The 19,696-nt window shown below is 38.9% G+C and overlaps 4 protein-coding genes and 1 long non-coding RNA gene across 6 annotated transcripts; 3 read left to right on the top strand and 2 right to left on the bottom strand.

Annotated features, from left to right (window-relative positions):
• Positions 1 to 1,539: 1,539 nt before the first annotated feature.
• Positions 1,540 to 9,214, top strand: LOC128253983 (transcription factor Ken). Of its 2 annotated transcripts, none has more exons than XM_052982738.1 (3): positions 1,540 to 2,186; positions 6,649 to 6,818; positions 6,880 to 9,214. In XM_052982738.1, the coding sequence occupies exons 1-3, from the start codon at positions 2,178 to 2,180 to the stop codon at positions 8,492 to 8,494; spliced, it is 1,794 nt and encodes a 597-aa protein (XP_052838698.1). In that variant the 5' UTR covers positions 1,540 to 2,177; the 3' UTR covers positions 8,495 to 9,214. The 2 variants fall into 2 exon arrangements, with proteins under 2 accessions (XP_052838698.1, XP_052838700.1); XM_052982740.1 differs by lacking the exon at positions 1,540 to 2,186 and adding an exon at positions 5,250 to 5,496.
• A 675-nt stretch (positions 9,215 to 9,889) lies between these two features.
• LOC128254080 (23 kDa integral membrane protein) lies at positions 9,890 to 12,651 on the top strand. Its single transcript, XM_052982887.1, has 5 exons — positions 9,890 to 10,325; positions 11,008 to 11,196; positions 11,263 to 11,448; positions 11,957 to 12,157; positions 12,222 to 12,651. Exons 1-5 carry the CDS (start codon positions 10,260 to 10,262, stop codon positions 12,438 to 12,440), a joined length of 861 nt encoding a protein of 286 aa, XP_052838847.1. The 5' UTR covers positions 9,890 to 10,259; the 3' UTR covers positions 12,441 to 12,651.
• LOC128254079 (uncharacterized) lies at positions 12,604 to 14,629 on the bottom strand. The gene is made up of 3 exons (XM_052982886.1): positions 14,343 to 14,629; positions 13,950 to 14,289; positions 12,604 to 13,391 (listed from the first exon to the last, which is right to left on the bottom strand). Exons 1-3 carry the CDS (start codon positions 14,543 to 14,545, stop codon positions 12,714 to 12,716), a joined length of 1,221 nt encoding a protein of 406 aa, XP_052838846.1. The 5' UTR covers positions 14,546 to 14,629; the 3' UTR covers positions 12,604 to 12,713.
• Positions 14,630 to 15,932: 1,303 nt separating this feature from the next.
• On the bottom strand, positions 15,933 to 17,531 carry LOC128253941 (homeobox protein ceh-17). The gene is made up of 3 exons (XM_052982658.1): positions 16,946 to 17,531; positions 16,633 to 16,826; positions 15,933 to 16,202 (listed from the first exon to the last, which is right to left on the bottom strand). Exons 1-3 carry the CDS (start codon positions 17,217 to 17,219, stop codon positions 16,017 to 16,019), a joined length of 654 nt encoding a protein of 217 aa, XP_052838618.1. The 5' UTR covers positions 17,220 to 17,531; the 3' UTR covers positions 15,933 to 16,016.
• A 1,311-nt stretch (positions 17,532 to 18,842) lies between these two features.
• Positions 18,843 to 19,541, top strand: LOC128253999 (uncharacterized). Its single transcript, XR_008267506.1, has 3 exons — positions 18,843 to 18,923; positions 19,023 to 19,380; positions 19,446 to 19,541. It is a non-coding gene; the product is annotated as an uncharacterized LOC128253999 (long non-coding RNA).
• The last annotated feature ends 155 nt before the right edge of the window (positions 19,542 to 19,696 follow it).

Raw genomic sequence — 19,696 nt, 5'->3', positions numbered from 1 at the left:
AGTTATTTTACATACAAAAATAACATTTCAACCTCCATTGAAATATATGCTAAAGTCTGGAAAGACCAATAAAAGAATAGATTTCTCCAATAACCTTGACCCTCGCTGCGTCTCGATTATCCTATTAAATGTGATGTTTACGATGTCCAACTGTCCGCCCATTCGTCACCTACGAATTGTGCGCACACCCTTTCCCGTAATAGAAAACCATTAGCCGTGTCCTTGAAATACTATGCAAATGATAACTGTAACAGGGAAAGGATCTGTATGCAAATGGGCAAAAAAGGATTACGTCAAAATTTCTATTTTTTTGATTGTATACACAGTACTGTAGGAATAAAGTTGATATATGTTTAACCCTTCAACTAAAACAAAATGTCTTTTTCGGATATTTAAAACTTGTTCCTTATTAACGATTTGCATACAAATTCCTTTCAGTTGGTGCCTTCATTGCCAACGGAAGAAATTACGCTCAAGGACGAATTTCATTGTTCTCTATAATGGGACAGTAAAGGGTAGATGCAAATGTAGGCGTAGGCGGCGTGTGCATTTCAAATGAGCGATCGTTAAGGACTAACAAAGAAAAGAAATAATGAACGAGTCGCAACTTTTTGGGGATCAAGGTGAAATCTTCCGAAATAGCAAAGCCATGTGGCCCTGTTTTATTGGAATTTTTTTTATACTTTCTAAAACCAAAATGTATTTGATTATACATTTACTAATTTATCTCAGAAATATATCCTTTTTATTTAACTGCTGATAATTAAACAAAATTACTATTTTGATCTAGAATATTTATTTTTCATATCAATTTTTTTGTTTAAGCTTTTTTAGTTAGTTTTTTTTAGCTCTTAGTTTGAATAATTTGGAATTACTATCTTAATTTGTTGGTTTGGTTGAAATTATTGACTCGCATTGAACTCAAATTAAGAAATTTGCGTTCAGCAGAGTAAATAGCCGCGATCATCAAAACTATTATCACTGATCTTACGATAGTTGGCGATGTTTCACAAATTATCCCATCATGATCAGTAAAAAAGGAGGGTTATAATCGTGAGCTACTTTGTTTATTACATGAAGAAGAAATTAAAAAGGAATACCAATTTGAGGTTCAATTATTTGGCTATAAATACGACGCTACTGACAGCTTCCAAGCCGATTTCTTTTAAGATGGTTAACTATTTTCGACAACTATTTACTGTTACTTAATATTTGGTACAATATTAACTTAGGGCTATTAAGAAAACATCACTTATCAGTGATCATTTAGTTCTTGTAAACGAATAAATTCTCTAGTTTTATCATTAAATATAAATCGAGATTAAAAATATCCAGAGAATTTTCGTTTCCACTCGTTTTAAAGTTAGTTTTTGGTGAAAGCTTATATCTTGGCGGGAAAAGTCCGACGCGGCAGAACTGATCGCGCTCTCTCTCTTTTCCACCACTCGCAGTTTGCAGTTCGCTCAAAGAGACAGTTCGCAGTTGTTTTTGTTGGCGGGCGGCAGAGGCGAGCAGCGAGCAGCGACGAAAAGACCGCAGTCGACTCACAGTGGGCACCGCACCGCACAGAGAAAAAAAACCGTCCGAGTGAACGGACGTGCGCGCGCGCAATCTGAAAGTGGAAAAGCAAAAGCAAAGGCACAGGCAGAAGCTGAAATCGAAAATCGAAAGAGAGGCAACACAAGAGATCGGATCTCCCACTCACACTCGCAGTCGCGCTCGCGCCAGAAAAAGTTTTACCAATCAAGTTTTTTATTTCGCAATAAAACAAAAAGAAAAAAACAAAACTTCAACCTAGTTAAAGTTAATGTTGCTGTTGTAGTTGTGCTGTTGTAGTGAACTTTTGTGAGTGTGTCCGTGTGCATTGCTATTGTGTTGTGTGGATTTCGGTGTCTCAGTGTTGGTGGATATTTCTTGCGTTGCGTTGCAGAAGAAGAAGCAGCAGCAGCAGGAAAAGCCAAAGAGAAATTATTAAAATCAGCTCCTGCGAAAATTGGCACAAACACACATAGAAACAACAGGATATACCCAAACAAAACATGATCAATGAAATCGAAAGTTGTCTGTGAGCAGTAGGCACATAGCCGATCGCAGGGAATAAGCGATCAGAACAGAACGTGAGAAAGTGAATGACAAAATTCGTCCTGGGAGTAACTAACTGCTGAAAAACCAACTTAATGAAAGAGGTAAGTGAGCTTTTCCCTTTCCCGTTCCATTTTCATTCCATTACCACTTCCGAGATTTCCCAGCTCGACGAGATTTGGGATTGCAACATCGCATAGACACGAAAACATGCAGATAAAAAGTTGGGGTTTTGGGTCTTTTTGTTGAACGTGTATGGGGCTCTTTGTGCACCTAAGCACACAAAGCAGCCAAGGTCAGAAACTAACTTAATAGTGGTAGAGAAAACAGAAAACAGAAAACTGAAAACATTCCAAGCTCGGTTTGGATCGTATCGTATCGTATCCAAAACTTGCGGCGAAGCTTCGGTTCGTGGCGATCCAATCTTCGTCGTCATGAACATCATTAGCAGTACAACTAAAACAACAACTGGAGACAAGAAAGGCTTAGTGACCTTCATCGCGTGCTTTTGTCTGCGTAATACTCTTGTCCGTGTGTGTGTATGCATGTCATGAAATTTGAAGACACACATTAGCGCACGCATACACGCACGTAACCGACTAACTTAACTGCTTTCCAATAAGAGTGAAGGTGAAAAAAGCACACCGCAACATACAAACGCACAGACACATACACAGTTACAGGGGGATCGCGCAGATGTTACAAAATATGCTGTTAGCAGGGGCAATGGCGTAGGTCTTCCATTAAGAGGGGTTTCTGTAACAAGAGGGTTTTAATTGGAGTCAGTTATTCGAATTTATTTAACAACATTTTAGTTATCTGCGGTAAAGGGTAGGGACACCCCCCTTCAACCCCCTTGTCCAACTTCCCTGTCCATAAGCAGCACTAATATGTATATCTGCCTGTGTATGTGAAAGGCTACGTGAAAGCTTAGATTTTCCTGAGTTGGGGATATTCTAAAACTTTAATCTAAGATGGAAACACATTATAAGCCCCAACCGGACCTTTTTTCTATCTTTCTCCGTATCGCCCAGCTTATGGAGTTATGTAATTCAAATTTGGGTCACTTTTACGAGTGTAGCATTTACAACAAGTACGACGGCGGCTCTTTGCGACTCTTTGCCATTTTCCCTCGCTTCTTTGGCAAGAGAGCTTTCGTGAAAGGGGAAAGAGCGGGCGAGAAAGAGAGAGGTAGAGAGTGCGGGAGAGCGACAGAGAGGGAGGAAAACAAGTTTGGCGTTGCCCGCTCCCTTTTTAACTTTTTACCTTTTACGAGCTTATAATACTTTCAAAACCCCCGTAGCTTTCTCTTTTGAGGCCTTCGATCGGATCGGATCGGACCCGTCCAGTTTCAGTTCCATTTCCAGTTCCCGTTCCCGTTCTCTTCCACTTGGAAATAGACACATGTGCTTTATATTCGTAAACACTCACGCAATCTGCACACATGCAAACCCACAGATATATGCAAAGGGGAAAGAGTAATTGTAAAACTACATTTACATTTACATTACATGGGAACGATGACGACGACAAAAATCGGAAAGTGTGGAAACAGAAACATACAAACGATTGCGTTCTCTGTCTGTATGTCAGTATGTCTGATTTGTTTAGCTTTATACCCCGATCTTTTCTTTAGACATACAGACATTCAGTAACACAAGCATAGAGAGAAAAGCTTTTTGTGAAAGGTGATTTTATGCGCACATTGTGAGTTAGCGCGTTTTGTTTTGTCTCACTTCTCTCGATCGTCTTCGTCTGCTTTGTCCCTTTCATTCTCATTTCCAGTTTACGTGTGTGTGTGTTGTGTCTCGCGAAGAGAGGAGAAATGTTGAGAAATATATCCCTTCTTCATGGACTCGGACTCAATTTAAGGAATTATTACCATGAACTTTCACCTTTTGATTGTCTTCAATGTCGTAATGATCTTTAGTCATGCTTTGTTCGCAACCGATTGCGAAATCCCCGTGAAATACTTGTAGAAAGTGAATGGCCCTGATTCGTGGAAGCATAAATTAACCATACATCCATATAATACATATACAATCGTTCTGTCAATACCGTTTTGGAATTTATCCAGCGTTAGAATGAGCACACCAGTTCCCCCCTCTCACGCCCCTTTTCGCTCACTTCAGCGCAAAAAAAAACGATCCATGTTCAGCTTTCGCTTCCCATTCCCATGAAAAATACAACATTCCCATTTCCATTCTCTTGCTCTCCGCCAAGCCAGTCATTCAAGTTTTATTGAAAGTGAACGTTTCGTTTCGTCTCCATGCAAAAAGGAGTGGTGGAGCAAATGGGGGGAGATGGGGGACGCAGCAGAGCGTAACAAAAAGCAAGACTATCTTTCTGAAGTTTTTTTTTTTCCGTTTGAGATCTGCTGCTGCTGCTGAACTTTAGCTTCGCTTTTTGGTTTATTATTTTTTGTGAGGCCATGCAGACACTCACGCACACAGGCGAATCAAAAAAGAGCTTACAAGCCATGCTCTTGCACAATACAATAATGGTGGCCCCCCAATAAACCCACACTTGCAAAAGCCCCACTGCACTACACTCACACGGACTCGCGAACAGACCTTACACCGATACAATCGGATACACAGAAAGAAAAAGCTAATAATGTTATTAAAACGTTTTGTCGCTTTCTTCACATTTCATACTTAGGGTTCTCCTCTATGGAGGTATGTACTAATTAGGCGAAGTAATGTTTTGGCAATGGCTTTAGCCGTCAAAAGTCAAAATATGTTTTCTATTTGAAAAGAGCACCAAACAAAAAACTGGTACTAAACTGAAACACTATATACTTTATTGTATACATAAAGTCATGGCCATCATAGATAATTTTCCCGGCCACATCTAAGATTTGAAATAAATTTATTCAAGATACTATCAACTTCTATACAAGATTCCATAATAAACTGAAGAATAAAACGTTTGCCGAAAAACCGATTTGGATCGAATAGCAAGACCAACAAACAAAAGTAAATATTTACATTTTAGATGAAATATTTTTGTTTTTAAAATCTAATAGACCTTGGAATGATTTTAAGTTGTTTGAAATTGCGTTTTTAACGTATCAAGTTAATAATATAAAATAACCAGTAACGACATTAAAATTGTAATATATTCTAATTTTTTCTTGTTGTGTATACATACACTAGTGCAGATCTTACACCGATACAATTGCACAGGCCAGCGAATTTCAGTGTAACAATTTCATCGCATAAAAGTAACAACAAAATACATCACCGCGGGAAAGCTTTTTTGGAGGCAACACCAGCAACCACAACAACAACAACAACAACAACAACAACATAGGGGAGCTCTATGAAGTGAAGCTTTCATCTTTTCCAACAAAGCACACACACACTCGCACACACATGACGATTGTGGGTTGCAGTATTACAAAAACACCAAGTACAGAAAAACCTAAAAACCTGATTAGTAAACATTTACTATTGCTTTATGGGAAGTTTGTTAATGCCAGCACATATACCCACTTGCACATTCGCATGCTGAAATTCCAGTAATGTGTCGCACTAAACCTTTATGGAAAGTACTTTCGAATCTTTCCACGATCCTTTTTCTAACAAAAAGCGTTTTGCGGTTGTGTGCGGGTATGACACAATCTCTGAAATGATTGAGTGAAAGAGAGGGCGACACTTTCGGTGAAAGGCGGATTGTGTAATACCAAAGCAAAAGTAAAAGACTCAGATGCAGACACTTCCCATTCCAAAACTTTCTATTTCACTGGCATTACTTTTACCACATGCTCCACATACATTCGTAAATGTCCATATAAGAGTTATACAGTTCAACTTCTATAATCTGAACTTCCGTAAGTCGGATTTTATAACGCCCATTATGTGTTAGCGCCTGCGCAACTTTTACAAAACTTTATTTTAAAGATACTTTTTTCGTAACCACACAAAAGCAGATTTTAACTCGAAACGGAAATGTTAATAACATTTAAGTTAGTTTTGCTTAAACATAGTTTAATATGTTTCAAATCTTAAATATTCCATTTTAATGACTTAATTTCTATGAAACTTAGAATATGTAAATTTAAAATTGTTCTACTTAAAAAAAAAAACTTTCTGGCAAATAAAGTAATTTCAAAGTACCGCAGTCTTTTTTTGTGGTTTTATAAATCCGATGAAAATAATGACCTATAATCATTATTATGTGTGATTTGAGAACCCGCCATAAAATAATTCAGAGAAAGATTTTAATATTCCTTAATTCTTATTAAATTTCTTGCCTCTTGAGGCTTTTTATGATAACCATCACAACTTTTATAAGTTTCTGAAACTCTTTTTTTTTTTTAAGTATATTGGTTACGATTAGATTGATAGAAAAATAAATAAAATTAATGTTTAACTCTTGACTGTTGGTGGATGTTCAGATCAGCATATATCAAGCAACTTATTCTTTACTTTATAAAATAGTGAATTGGGGAATTTGTACTGTGGCTTTTATGGGACTACCGATAACTTGACACCCATGATCTCGGCCAAAGATATAGCAGAAATCTAAAGTTCCCCGGCATATTTGATCTTCCATTTGCAGTTTCAAAGAATGTTGATGTTGCAATACAGCAAGCATGGCGAGTGCATACTCAAAGAAATCGGAGCAGCCTTCCGAGGGGAGCACCCGGCGGACCTGACCATCGTCTGCGAGAACAAAGTGAAGCTGCACGCCCACAAGCTGGTCCTGGCGGCCGCCAGTCCGCTGATAAGGTAAGCCCATCGCATCGAAGCCTTTGAATTCGGTTAGATTAATGCTTTGTGTATTCCGTAGAAACCTCCTGGAGGACACCCACTTGAGCGACTGCTCCACAACCGTATACTTTCCCGACGTGAATGCCACCTACTTCAAGTTCCTGCTGGACTTCCTGTACTCCGGGCAGACGTGCATCACGTCGCGGGACGTGAACTACCTGCACGACCTGCTGCTGTTGCTGCAGATCAAGTCGGACAGCTGGAAGACCACCGACTCCGCCTATCTGAGCAGCAAGTGCGGCAGCCATCGGGATCGAGCGGACCGGCGGAAGCAGCAGTACACCAGCCCGCAGAATCTGGAGCCGGATCAGACGCTCAAGTACGAGGTGGACAGCGTGGATGAGTCGCGCAATGCGGCCGATTTCTCGTCCGCTTTTAATTCCGGCGATAATTGCGAGAGTGCGCCCGAATGCGAGCGCAGTGGCGGCGGCCACAGCAAGGAGGAGGACGAGGACGACTGCACCCACAAGGACAACAAGAGCGACAAAGACACGGACGAAATCGTAAATCTCTCAAACGCGCCGCCCAGCGGTACCAGCGGCAGCAACAGCAACATCAGCAGTAGCAGCAACAACCACCAGCAACACCACCACCACCACCAACACCACCACAACAACAATAACAACAACAACAACAGCAGTTCAGCTATTAATCCCGTCAACCTCTCACTCGATCTTCGGACGAAGAGCGAGAACTCGGCGAGCAGAACCCTGGGATCCGGATCAGACCACAGCGGCATCGACCTGGCGGTGACGGCGAGCGAGAGTACGAAACGCAAGGGCCTGTTCTTTGACTCGCACAAGGACGTGATGAAGCCGTTGTCAGATGGTTCCGATATCAACAGCTCGCCGGAGAACTATGTGGTCACACCGCACAGGAAGCGGCGACCCGGATTTCACAACACACAGAGCGACAATCAGCCGTTCACCTCGTATCCACACAGTCTGCTGGAGGAACTGCGCCTGGCCAAGTCCACGACGTCGCCGATATCGGGCTTTGGATCGGAGAAGAATATGCTGGCGCACCTGGAGGACGGAGCCCTCAACGGGGACACCCTGACGCCGGACAGGAAGCACCTGCTTGAGGCACAGCGCAATCGTGCCCAGAGTCCCGAGATGCCGATGCACCTGGGGCCCCAGTTCGTGTACCAGTGGCAGTCCAACCAGAACGCAGCCATGTCAGCCATGCCCAATCTGCAGTCGCGACTCTCTAGTCTGTCGCACATCAGCCTGAATCTGGACCATCCGGAGGGGCGGAGTGGGTCTGCCTCGGGATCCGGATCGAATCTGGCCGGCAGCAACACGCACGCCTCCTCGGTGCGGGAGTATCGATGCGAGTACTGCGGCAAGCAGTTCGGCATGTCCTGGAACCTCAAGACCCATCTGCGCGTCCACACCGGCGAGAAGCCGTTCGCCTGTCGCCTCTGCGTGGCCATGTTCAAGCAGAAGGCCCACCTGTTGAAGCACCTGTGCTCCGTCCACCGGAACGTCATAACCACCACCAACGGGGCGGACACGGAGAACCGATACAGCTGCTGCTTCTGCTCCATGTGCTTCGAGTCGGTCCAGGAGCTTGTCCGCCACCTGTCCGGCCATCACAACAACCTGCTGCTGACCAAGAATCTGCGCGAATAGTGTCTGGCGGCATCTGGCATCGATAAACCGAGTATCCCATCTGTCCGATCGATCCGCCGGACGGACAACTGCAAAGAGACCTGAATTTTAAATATATGAAATACAATTGTACGGTAACAGTAGCAGATTTAATTGCCTATTGTATAAATATGTAAAATGTTCATTTAAATCGTAAGTTTACCAACGCAACACATTCACGCGACTCTGTTCGATCATATTTCACACAACGCCTGGAACCCAGAGGCCACATTCGAATCCGCATGATCCTCGATCAACGATCCTTTCGAATGCGCACACCCCGGAGGCCTCTCACGTTGTTTTCTCATTTAAGTTTTATTCGACATCCAATCCCAAACCCAAGCCCTGCAAATGCACCCAACTACCACTCCCACTACGACCCCCAATTCTTTTTTAAGCGGCTGGTCCATTCACAGTGGAGCACTTATTTTGTAAGCATATTTTTATACGCAAGGTATTTTAATTTCTATTGTATTTCCAACCCGTCTTACATGAACTTCATTACCTAAACCTAAACCTAGAAATTTTTATAGTTTTGATACACTCTTTCATGTTAAGATTTTACATATTCCCTCCTAAAATCGCCAATAAAAGTGTGTAAAGTGTACAGTATAATTTCGCAAGCTCGTAATAAAATCAGAAAAGCATTTCCGTTTTGTTTATACTTTTTCAATTTTAGAAATATATCTTATGTTAAACCGATGCTGTGTTTTGTGTAAAATTAATAAGGGAAGATGGATATTCTAATGAATGGTATGTTTGGTTTATCTGTCATTAAATACAAATATTTGTCGGTTATTAAATTTCAAATGAAGTAATTGAAAAATGGTATTAAGACTTTAACAAGAATCCCTCTTCGACAAAATTTAAATTTAAAAAGTTTATTTTAAGTTTTGGCGACATGAAAACTCTAATCCGTTAGTAGTATTTTTTCTTTAGCTTTGGTATTTTTTTTATAAATTGAGTTGGCAGCCCCACATGCATAGTTGTATGTAAATATTAAAGTGTGTATCATAATTGCTTACATATATTACTATTTAACAAAATCTTAATTGGAAAAATATTACCATTTAAAATATGTATAGATTAACATATGCTATAAATATAAATTTCATTTTTGGAAAACTTATATGAACTTTTGAAGTTTTTTTTTTTTTAAATGATAAAAAAAGGTTTCTTAAAATTATGCTTTGTAATTTTAAACTTATATTTAAGTTATATTTTAAACAATATTTTAGTGAGTTCGCTTACCAGAACCATCCTACAAGCTTTTTAAACCCCGCTTTTGAAAAGTAACGAAGTTTGGCGCCCAAGTGGCGCTGTCATCGAAACATGATTGCAACCGAGGCGACGGTTATAGATAATATTCGCACTGCTGGTTGCTGAAGTATAACAAAACAAGGAGCCAATTGGTCAGACCGTCGAATGCGTATTTTCGACTGCGGACGATTTCGAGTCGCTCGGAGTTAACGTTAACTGTTATTTTTAGTTAAAAATTGCATCCGATAAGTCGGGAACCGCGAGTTAGGCCGCGACATGTGGTGCATTGGGACGAGCATCCAAAAGCGAGCGATTTAGTGAAGAAAACTGATAAATCGGGCGAAGAACTCCCAGATTGAAAATCAACATAACACGCATACAACTGCAACATATATGCACACAGTCACAAGAGATTCAGTTTACTAACGGTAGTTCAACTGTGAGTGGGAAAGGGATAGCCAGCGAGGATAAAGGATAACGTTAAAGGATGGCTCTGCCAAAGAAAATTAAATGTTTTAAATATTTGGTTTACAGTTATGTGGTTCTCCTAGCGGTAAGTTGCATTGGTATTTCGTCCAAACGAGGGCATAATTGTCTGTCAAATTATCAAATTACATAAGGTAAATGTAAAAGCTCACGCATGTGTGTGTTGGGGTATTAAATTAACATGAATATTGCATATAAAGTCGGTAGAAAATTAAGTTTTTGCAACAGTTTGAAGAAGAAACAACAATCAAGTTCCGTTCACTTTGATTTTCCCTAGCATTCTTTAATTTATTCATTCACGAAACTATGTCAAATCCATACGTCAAGTGATGTACATTTACCCATGTAGACAACATTATTGATACATATTCCCAAGTGCACTTCTACACCAGGACATCCCTACATCCTTTCACGTACATACCCCATACATCGCTCACAGGATAAGTCTCACGTTTTTTTACGTCCCGACTTGAAGTGACCTTGAGCTACTTTAAAGCTGCGCCTAAGTATGTATGTATATGTATGCCCACTCACACACACATGCGTGCACATAGAGCTCCTTCGCATGTGACGTCAAAAGGGAGTAGACCCCATATATAATATAAGCAGTATATATTTGTATGGTACATCCCGAATACACACAGTGCAGCTTAAGCCCCGCGTCCAAGGACACTTTGGATGCGGGGCCTTGAGATGAAAACCAGCCACTGTGATAACAGCAACCTTCCGAATTTTGATTTCCTTCTCAGCTAACCGGAGCTGCGCAGATATTTTTGGGCACATCCCTGCTCTGGGGACACTCGGTCTACTATGGAATTGTGCAGAACAAGCTGTGGGCCCCGGCCGCGATCCTGCTTTGCCTGGGACCCGTCACCTTCATCCTCTGCTGGATGGGCTGCCAGGCCACCAACCAACGGAAACGCTGCCTCCTGGGAATGGTAATCGAAATAGCAGGGATTTCATTTTTGGGCCACCATAACGTTTTTCCCTGGATTAACCCCCAGTTTGCTGCCCTTTTGGTCGCCTGCATCTGTGTTCAGTTCATCATCTGCGGCTGGTCGCTGGCCATGCGGGAGAATCTGCCCACCTCCGTAGAGATCTTCATCGACGACTCCTTTGTCGAGTTCCTGGACAAGTTTTCGCGCACCAAGGTGGACAACCTACATTTGTGGAATCGGATGCAATCGCAGGTGAGCTAATGTTGCTTAAAAGTAATGGCTCCGCTTTGATGCTCATTAAAAAGCTGTAAACAATAATAGTTTCTAAATATTTTGAGAAGTAAGCATACAGAATCATTAAAAAGTATTTTAAAAAATTTTTGATGCTCACAAAAAAGTTTAACAAAATCATTACTGCTTAGCAAATACTAAAAGCATTTTATAAAATTATTCCAAAATACTCCAAGTTGAATTTGTAAAAATTTCCTTTTTAAGGTCAAAGTATTAAGCGAAGTAAAAAATTAATAAAATATTTTTTAAAATAGTTGAACAGATCCTAAAAACTTCGTGAAGTTAAGGTTCACAAAATAAACAAGTTAAGTTGACAACATAAAGTAAAAACCATACTTAAAGGAACCCTTAATTACAAGCTAGTATATTTATGTCTATTAATATTAAATTTGAGCGGTCTATTATACTTGATTAATCCTTGTGCTCTCACTTTGATGGCTTAATAAAATACCCTTTGGCCTCAACTTAGTTACAATGCTGTGGTGTGGACGGACCTCTTGATTACCGCCGACTTTCGCTGCCCTGGTCCTGCTGCTCGCGTCCGGAGCACGCCTACGAGTCAGCATGTGATACCCACTACAAGCGCGGATGCCTGGCCGTGGTCTCGGAGCAGATCAGGAACCGCTTGCTGATCACCGCCTTCGGAGCTGCCATTATAGCCATTTTCCAGGTGAGCGGACCTTCGGACTTCGGTCTGATTGAAAGGATACTAACGAAGCACCAATCTGTCACAGAGCCTGGGAATCTTCTGTGCTGTCCACCTGACCATTCTGTTCGGCAAGAACGACAACACCCATCCCATGAACATGAATCGGAAAAAGAAGCAGCAGCAGTTCTTGCCACTAACCATACAGGACAAGCGGCACGACATGCCCTCGCCCATCAATCTATCCCCTTCAGCACCCGGGCAGCGGGTTTTAAAAACTGCTCTGCCCTCGGCCATGCACAAATGACAGACGATTAGCTTTTAAGATTGCAAAATTTATGGAAACTCCAAAGAAAAAGTATAAAAAAAATGTTGTAAACTGAGATGGAATGAATATAACTGTGACCCTCAATGTTACGTTATGGTAATTTTAAACAATTTAACGTTCGAGAAAAGAAACAACATTTGAATTTGGATTAACTCTCCAGTAGTTTAATTAAAGCTTAAAAACAATTGGATCTAACTTGTTTGTGGCCACTGGGGGGTCAAGGGTCAACGGTTAAAGGTTAAGGCTTAAGAATTAAGCATTGTGCGTAATGTTTGGTGGCACATAGAAGGTGTCCGCTGCCTTGGGCTTCTTCTTCTTGCCGAACCAGCGCTTTGGATAGTAGACCTTCTTCTTGTAGATCTGAATGTCGATGTCGTCCCTGTTCTCGAAGAACCACAGATTCTGGCGCTTGGCCTCCAGTTCGGTGAGCGTCTTCTGAATGCTGGACTTACGCTGCTCCAGGCTCTGAGCCTCCAGATGGCACTGAATCGCGCTCTCGAACTTCTTGGCCCACTCTTGATATGACTCACCGTATTCGGCCAACAACTTTGGCTCAAACTTATGAGCCGTGTCCCTAACACTTTTCTCCAGTAGCCCCTGGATGGCATTCGATTTGGTACTCTTCTCAAGGGTTTCTTGCAGTAACTTCATTAACTCCTCTGATCCCTCCAACTTCAGACTTTCAGCTATAGCTTGGGCGGCGCTTAAAGTTTCCTTGTGAAGAGCAGCTTGGTTTTTGGTCAGAAAACTGGAGGCCTCAGCTACTTGTCCGCTTAGGACATAGCCAAGTAGGCCAATGTTCTGCTTTAGCTCCTTCAAGGACCCTTCGCCGGAACCCAATCGAATCATGGCGCGACCCAGTTTCTTTTCCTCGGTATTTTCGCTGGCATCTTCGGGATAATTGCGCAGGAACTTGACACGAACTTTTACCTATAAAACAAAGGTAGTATTAGTTGAATGAAAGGATTTAGTTGGCTCTTAAACAGGTTCTTAAACATATAACAAAATATGAAATTTAACAAATTAAATTACATCTAAAAACTCATGCAGTGATACATAAATACATTTTCAACAGAATACCAAAAACTTTTTTCGCAGATTATAGAATTCGATTAATTTATTTAAATATTAATTAGATTCCTAAAGCTTTTATTTAAAGTTTATTTTAAAAACAGGATGTATACTAACAAACTAATAAATTTTACTTAAATTATTGTGAATAGAATGATTTATAATGGGTATAAGTTAGTAAGTTAACTTGAAACAAATAGCTTAATTTCTCCATAAGAGTTTCGAATTGGATGATTTAATATGGGTATAGCTTAACCAACTTATACTGTTCGAAAAAACTTAAGAAAAGCTAAACTCTTATAAAAAAATCAGTTAATTGTTTCAAGTTTTAAATAATTGCCTGAAAATTCCAGCTAAACACCATAGTTAATTTAATTTTGGACCTTTAAAAGTTCTGTTTTGATAGGTTCATCTTACCACTTCAGCGTTTTTGGCAGGAGGCTCAATTGTAGAGGACTCAAAGGGCTTGAAGTCCTGGGCAAAGGACCAAAACGCCTGGAGTGCCAGCGATTCGACCAGTTCGTTGTTGCATAAGCTCCTGTCCACGAGAATAGTGGCCATCTGAGCTGATTCCACCGCGTGGCCATTGTGCAGGAGGAAATCCAGCAGGAAGCAGCCGGAAAACTGGTCTACAAACAGGCCGTACTGGGTGGGATTACGTAGAACCGATATGGCCTCCTGCGGATTTGTGGAGTCCAGCAATTGCTTGACCAAAACACTTGGGAGCAGGGGCACCATGCTGGCCTCCTTTTGTTTCCTGCAAAAGTTCCTCATTAGTTGTGATTAAAGTTGTGATATATCCATACCCACCTGAGCTTTAGCAGCCGGTCCACCACATCCATGGGCCGATTTTCCGGATTGACAAACAGATCCAAATCTATATTGGTTACAGCATGACTGCTACTGGAGGCGAATTTCGCCGGTCCCTCGTTTACCAACTTGTTGAATTCGGCCGAAAAGTAGGACACCAATCTCCGTGGTTGAAGTGCGCAGGAAATCCTCGATCGCAACATGGCTAAATATTTATTTTAATTCATATAGTGTTATAACCAGCCCGATTAACAAATAACATGCAGCTGGCAAGAGGTATAACAAAATCCCTAACGCGTTCCCAAATTAATACTGCATATACTGGTATTTTTATTTTTGGGAGCATTAGGGGTATGTCGTTAAATCTACTTTGGTGAAAACGATGGGAATGGAACAGGAATAGTCTTAGCAAAATAAACAAATATGAATTATATATTTTGGATACTTATTTAAAGCAGTGAAAGTACTGTTACGCATAAAAAATAATTAGCAATTAATATTGTTTAGTATTTTTTTTTCATATAAAAAATGTATTTTTGTTTTCATACTATTCGAAAGAAGAGTACCTGATACTTATTTGACTGAACGGATATTTTTTTATTGACTGTTTTTAAAAATTTCACAAGTTTTATAAATCAAATGTTTCTACCTAAATAAATCGTAATTTTAAAAATTATGTACATGGTCTAATGCATAAGGAGCACCGGGAACACTTAGATAGATACATGTATTTTTAAAATCAGAAATGCTGTGCAACTAATGCTTGTTTAAAAAACAAAACGACATAATCTTCACGAATAACGGCATCACCAAAAGGTCTTTTTTACTCATATATAAGTTTCGTATAGATCATAGGAAAACCTCATAGACCAACTCGCAATACTGGCCTGACCAAAAATTTGCTATTATTGCATGCAAGCTAAGGAGACAAGAGCAAATAGAGTTTTATCTGATATTTTAATAAGTAAAAATCCCAAATAATGATAATTTAAGACTTGCCAAAATTAAAATTTCTAATAACGATTACCTGTGATTTGTCAAAACAAAAATCTCAAATATCTAAAGAAAAAGCTGAAATAAAAACAATTTTTGAAAATAATCAAATACAAATCTCAAAATAAATTTTATTTGCGAGTTTCGTTCATTAAAGTTTTAATCGTTAAGGTGCCTGATAAGAACATATCTTATATAATTTAAGAGACATTGTATCAATACATAAGTATGGTGAACTAAATTAATAAAAAAAATTTTTCATACTTGCAGCTACGATTTATTTCTCTGTAATTAACTAATTTGTAATTTCATAAATCGTCTTTATGTTTAGGAAACCGGTCTACACTATACACCACTTTAATATCAATTTAATCAATTTTGCACGCGGTAATTGGATAGCAATTTTCTCTTGAGGGGTGACGTTTTCGGTACTTATAAAGATTAACCTTTCAACCCCCATAAGCCTCTTGTTTTTCGTTCCCACAGGCTCAGACCAGCTGAGCCTTCAAGAGGGTGTTGAACCAGATGATAAGATTTCGGATTACCAGTAAAAGAGCAACAATGTTACACAGATCTTATTTATTTAACGCAAATTCGCTCCAAAATAGTAAGTAAAATTAATATCAAAATAATTGTTTTCCTCAAAATGTATACTAATATTTACATCGATATTAGCACTTTCTATATTTGATCATATAAGCATTTCATTTGACGGGCATTTTGCGATCCCTTAAGAGATGGACTTAGATATTTTGAGCCAGCTGCAGGATTCTTTCGCCCATCCATTTTAATGGACTTGTCTTTCATTATGTAAATGGCATGTCTCTCCTGTTTGCGAAATTTAGCTCTTCTGTTTTGGAACCATACCTGAAATGCATACAAAATATAAAAATGCACAAGTTTATATAATGGTTGCCTGAAACAGAGTAAGGATAAATTGTGTGCTGCATGACAATAAATTTATTAAATTCCATTTAACGAATGTAGTTTCTATAGTTATAAGAAGAAAGACTTCATTTCTAAGTGAGAGTCTATAGAAATTTAAAATATTTTAGATTTATGAGCCAAAGGAAGGGCTCTCTAGTATAAAAAATACATTATTATTATACATTTTAAGGATCTCGTAGAATGAATAAATTAATAAATAAAACATTTGGAATTAACGTATCAGGGGTTGTTATAGAATCTAAGTTGACTCTCACACATGAAAGTGGTTTAAATTTATTATGAGAAAATAGTTAATTTACTGATTGGAATAACTTTATAACCTATAGATTTTTTTTAGCTTTGTTCTTACCTGAACTCTGGCTTCGGTTAAATGTAGTTTTGATGCGATCTCTTCTCTGGTATAAATATCTGGATAATGGGTCTCCAAAAAGATCTTTTCCAGCTCGTTTAGTTGGTTAGATGTAAAAGTAGTCCGAATCCTTCTCTGTTTCGATTTATCTGTCAAGCTCAAACCGTCATCTCCATAAGATTTAAGATGGAAGTCTTTTCGAAGGTGAAAATTGGGCATATGGATAATATGGGATTGAAATCAAGAAGTGTTAGCCAAAAAATATTGGTAGATAATGTATTCAAATCAATAGAGAGAAAGTAACTCTACTTACCAGAGTTATAAGAAGCAATGTTATGAGTTGCAGGATAAAATTCCGAAACTGTGGTGATTTTGGAAAATAGTAAGCTCGATTCCTGGTTTAGAGAACTCCTTATTGCAGTCTCATTCGCACATAGCTTATAGCTGGAGTCAATCATTAGATTATAGTGATTCATGTGGTTAGCGACGGACAGTCCCCCATTGGCACTATTGTTATAAAACTCAGAATTCGCATTGTATAAACAATCCTTGTCGAAGTTCGCCTTGTTGATGAATGAAAATTCCATCGCATCAGTAGCTAATACACATATACAGCACTTAATGAATTTTACAGCCCGTTAATGAGTTGTTCGCCGATAAAACACATAGTTATAGATATTCTCGCGGAAAACACAATTGTTAACTGCCCTTGAATAAATAAGCTACGATTACGATTGTATCAACTACAGGATGCTGGACGAAAAAGGATGCTGCACTTGTCTCGGGAGAAAGGGACGGAAAATTTCATTCGTTTGCGCGTTTGGAGGCGGTGCTAACGAGCTCCACTCGAAACAAGGGTGGAAATCGGACTTTCCGGCGCGTGTCATGCACTGCGGCAAAAACATCCACCCTACCCCCATTCACTTGTTGGTATTTTAACAAACTATCGTTATTTGCATACATTTTATTGCTCATATCCCTGTATATGGGCACCTTTCCTTCTTTCGCTAAAGATTCTAATTTGTACCCCTTACTTTCCCATAAACTTAAAACTTTTCAATCAGCATTTTAGTAGGTTTTTTTTTAAGTGCACCAATTTTCGCAGGCCTCAAAAAGCAACACTCAGAAGATTAAATTGGCTTATCCACTAACAACGAACCTGAAATATTCTTTCCTCTAAAAGTAAGTTAAATAAATTCCTAAAATAAATAGGAGAGTACATAAAATTAAAGGAGATAATCAAGAAAAATAACAATGAAATTAGCTACTCACAAAAAATTAAGATATATATAAATATTCCCTATTTACATCCTTATTAATAACCAAAAAAAGAAAGGGCATCTGCAATGTACTTCCGAGACGAAACCGGAGAAACAATTTTGTAAAACAAATGGTGTTGTACCTAACACAATGGATAAGAGACACCTTACTATTTTTTCTTGTTCATAATATTAGGCTGATAGAAACATTGGTTATTAGCGCTTGGAGAAAGTAACCCTCTTTTTCGGAAGCAACTATTTGCTTTGCAGATTATTTCGATTAGTTAATTTCTGTAACCCAAGATAAGCTTAATTTGTATTTACTCTATGCTGAAGTTTATTATTGGACACCCTAATTTTGGATGCGACTGTATGTAAATATTGTTTGTCTTGTTAATCATGTTTATTTGAATTTTTTTGGAAATATTTAAAATTTTTCTCGAATAAAGAGGTATGGAAAACAGCAATAATATCGGTTAAAAATTAAAAAAATTTCTGAGTAGATTAGTGCAGGCCAAAAATTAAACAGAGAATAAAAGTATTTTTATTGTACTACACATTTGCAAGGTTGAGTAAAGTTCATTTTCTTTTCTTAACTAACGAGATGGAACGAGATTTAAAAAAAAAGACTTTCTTGATATATAAAATCGTGGGAAGGTTGAAGTTTGTATTTTTGTAAGAAAAATAAAATTGTCAACATTTTTAAAAACAAGATCAAATTTTAGGTTTAAAAATAATAAATTGCTATTTTTGCTACCATTAACGTGTTGCTTTAAATGCATTACATTTATTTAAAAAAGAAATGTTAAGTTACATTTTTTAATAAAAATTTACAAATAGATAATGCCAGTATAATCTTTGCTTAAATCTATGTGCTCTCAATCCAAAAACATTCAGTTGGAATAGCTAGATTAAGCAGATCTTACGGTTAAACTAGACTCGCATTAAATCGACTAAATATTTAAAAAATAAATAGGATCGCTATGGTTTCAAACTTTATTTTTATTCGAGCAATAGTGTGGTTACAGGAAGGTATACATTTAAATCTGAACAAATATCAAATTCCTTTGAATTGCGTTTTAATAAGTTTACTCATATATACCTAACATAAAATGTTCCTTTTCTGCTTAGATTTGCTATGCTATGCCACAAAAGACGTTAGGCTTGCATACATATATCGAAATAAGGCGAAGATGGTTCCAACGATTTTGGGCTGTGATTATGAGATTGAGGAAGTCACATCGATGATTACTGTAAAGTGTGGGTTCGAAGAAGTTCTCCCGCTGTGACCGTGAGTTGAAATAAGCCACAAGTTCTAATAATTTTAAAATATTTTAAATTTACTCTTATGGCAGCCCTATTTTAGGAACCAGATTAACACTTCATATGTGGCTTCTTCGGATCCGAACAAGCGGTATAACTTCCCCAATGGAACCCAGGTGCAGTGTATCCTGACCGAAATGTATCCCAGACCCAGTCTTAAAATCATGTAAAATAATAACTTTCATTTGGGTTTGCATTATATATATATTAATTTTTATTACTAACCCACAGATCCCAAACTGGGAAAGTTATGAAAGAGGAGTCTAGTGCCCAGGAATACGAGGATGGCTATTTCAATGCCACTGCGGCTGCGGACGTAAATGAGACCAGAGCTAAGTCCTATGGATGCCAGGTTTTCTTCGAGAATGGAATCCAGCTCAATTAATATATATTTGTTTATTCTCTAACGTTTTTATCTGCAATGGTCTTTCAAATGTGGGTATCTTTTTACAAGTTGAAGAAAAGGGTTTAGCACCATACGT

This window comes from Drosophila gunungcola (genome assembly GCF_025200985.1).
Source record: "Drosophila gunungcola strain Sukarami chromosome 2R unlocalized genomic scaffold, Dgunungcola_SK_2 000004F, whole genome shotgun sequence".
NCBI lineage: Eukaryota > Metazoa > Arthropoda > Insecta > Diptera > Drosophilidae > Drosophila > Drosophila gunungcola.
This window is presented reverse-complemented; position numbering and strand designations above follow the sequence as displayed.

What these genes read in the sequence shown, in the direction of transcription:
- LOC128253983 (XM_052982738.1), top strand. An exon ending in GCCGCCAGTCCGCTGATAAG is followed by an intron (nt 6,819 to 6,879) that starts GTAAGCCCATCG and finishes TGTATTCCGTAG; the next exon opens with AAACCTCCTGGAGGACACCC.
- LOC128254080 (XM_052982887.1), top strand. Translation starts at nt 10,260, where the DNA reads ATGGCTCTGCCAAAGAAAATTAAATGTTTTAAATATTTGGTTTACAGT. An exon ending in GTTATGTGGTTCTCCTAGCG is followed by an intron (nt 10,326 to 11,007) that starts GTAAGTTGCATT and finishes TTTCCTTCTCAG; the next exon opens with CTAACCGGAGCTGCGCAGAT. An exon ending in CCATTATAGCCATTTTCCAG is followed by an intron (nt 12,158 to 12,221) that starts GTGAGCGGACCT and finishes AATCTGTCACAG; the next exon opens with AGCCTGGGAATCTTCTGTGC.
- LOC128254079 (XM_052982886.1), bottom strand. Translation starts at nt 14,545, where the DNA reads ATGTTGCGATCGAGGATTTCCTGCGCACTTCAACCACGGAGATTGGTG. An exon ending in GACCGGCTGCTAAAGCTCAG is followed by an intron (nt 14,290 to 14,342) that starts GTGGGTATGGAT and finishes GAACTTTTGCAG; the next exon opens with GAAACAAAAGGAGGCCAGCA. An exon ending in CTGCCAAAAACGCTGAAGTG is followed by an intron (nt 13,392 to 13,949) that starts GTAAGATGAACC and finishes TTTGTTTTATAG; the next exon opens with GTAAAAGTTCGTGTCAAGTT.
- LOC128253941 (XM_052982658.1), bottom strand. Translation starts at nt 17,219, where the DNA reads ATGGAATTTTCATTCATCAACAAGGCGAACTTCGACAAGGATTGTTTA. An exon ending in CATTGCTTCTTATAACTCTG is followed by an intron (nt 16,827 to 16,945) that starts GTAAGTAGAGTT and finishes ACCTTCGAAAAG; the next exon opens with ACTTCCATCTTAAATCTTAT. An exon ending in TAACCGAAGCCAGAGTTCAG is followed by an intron (nt 16,203 to 16,632) that starts GTAAGAACAAAG and finishes TATGCATTTCAG; the next exon opens with GTATGGTTCCAAAACAGAAG.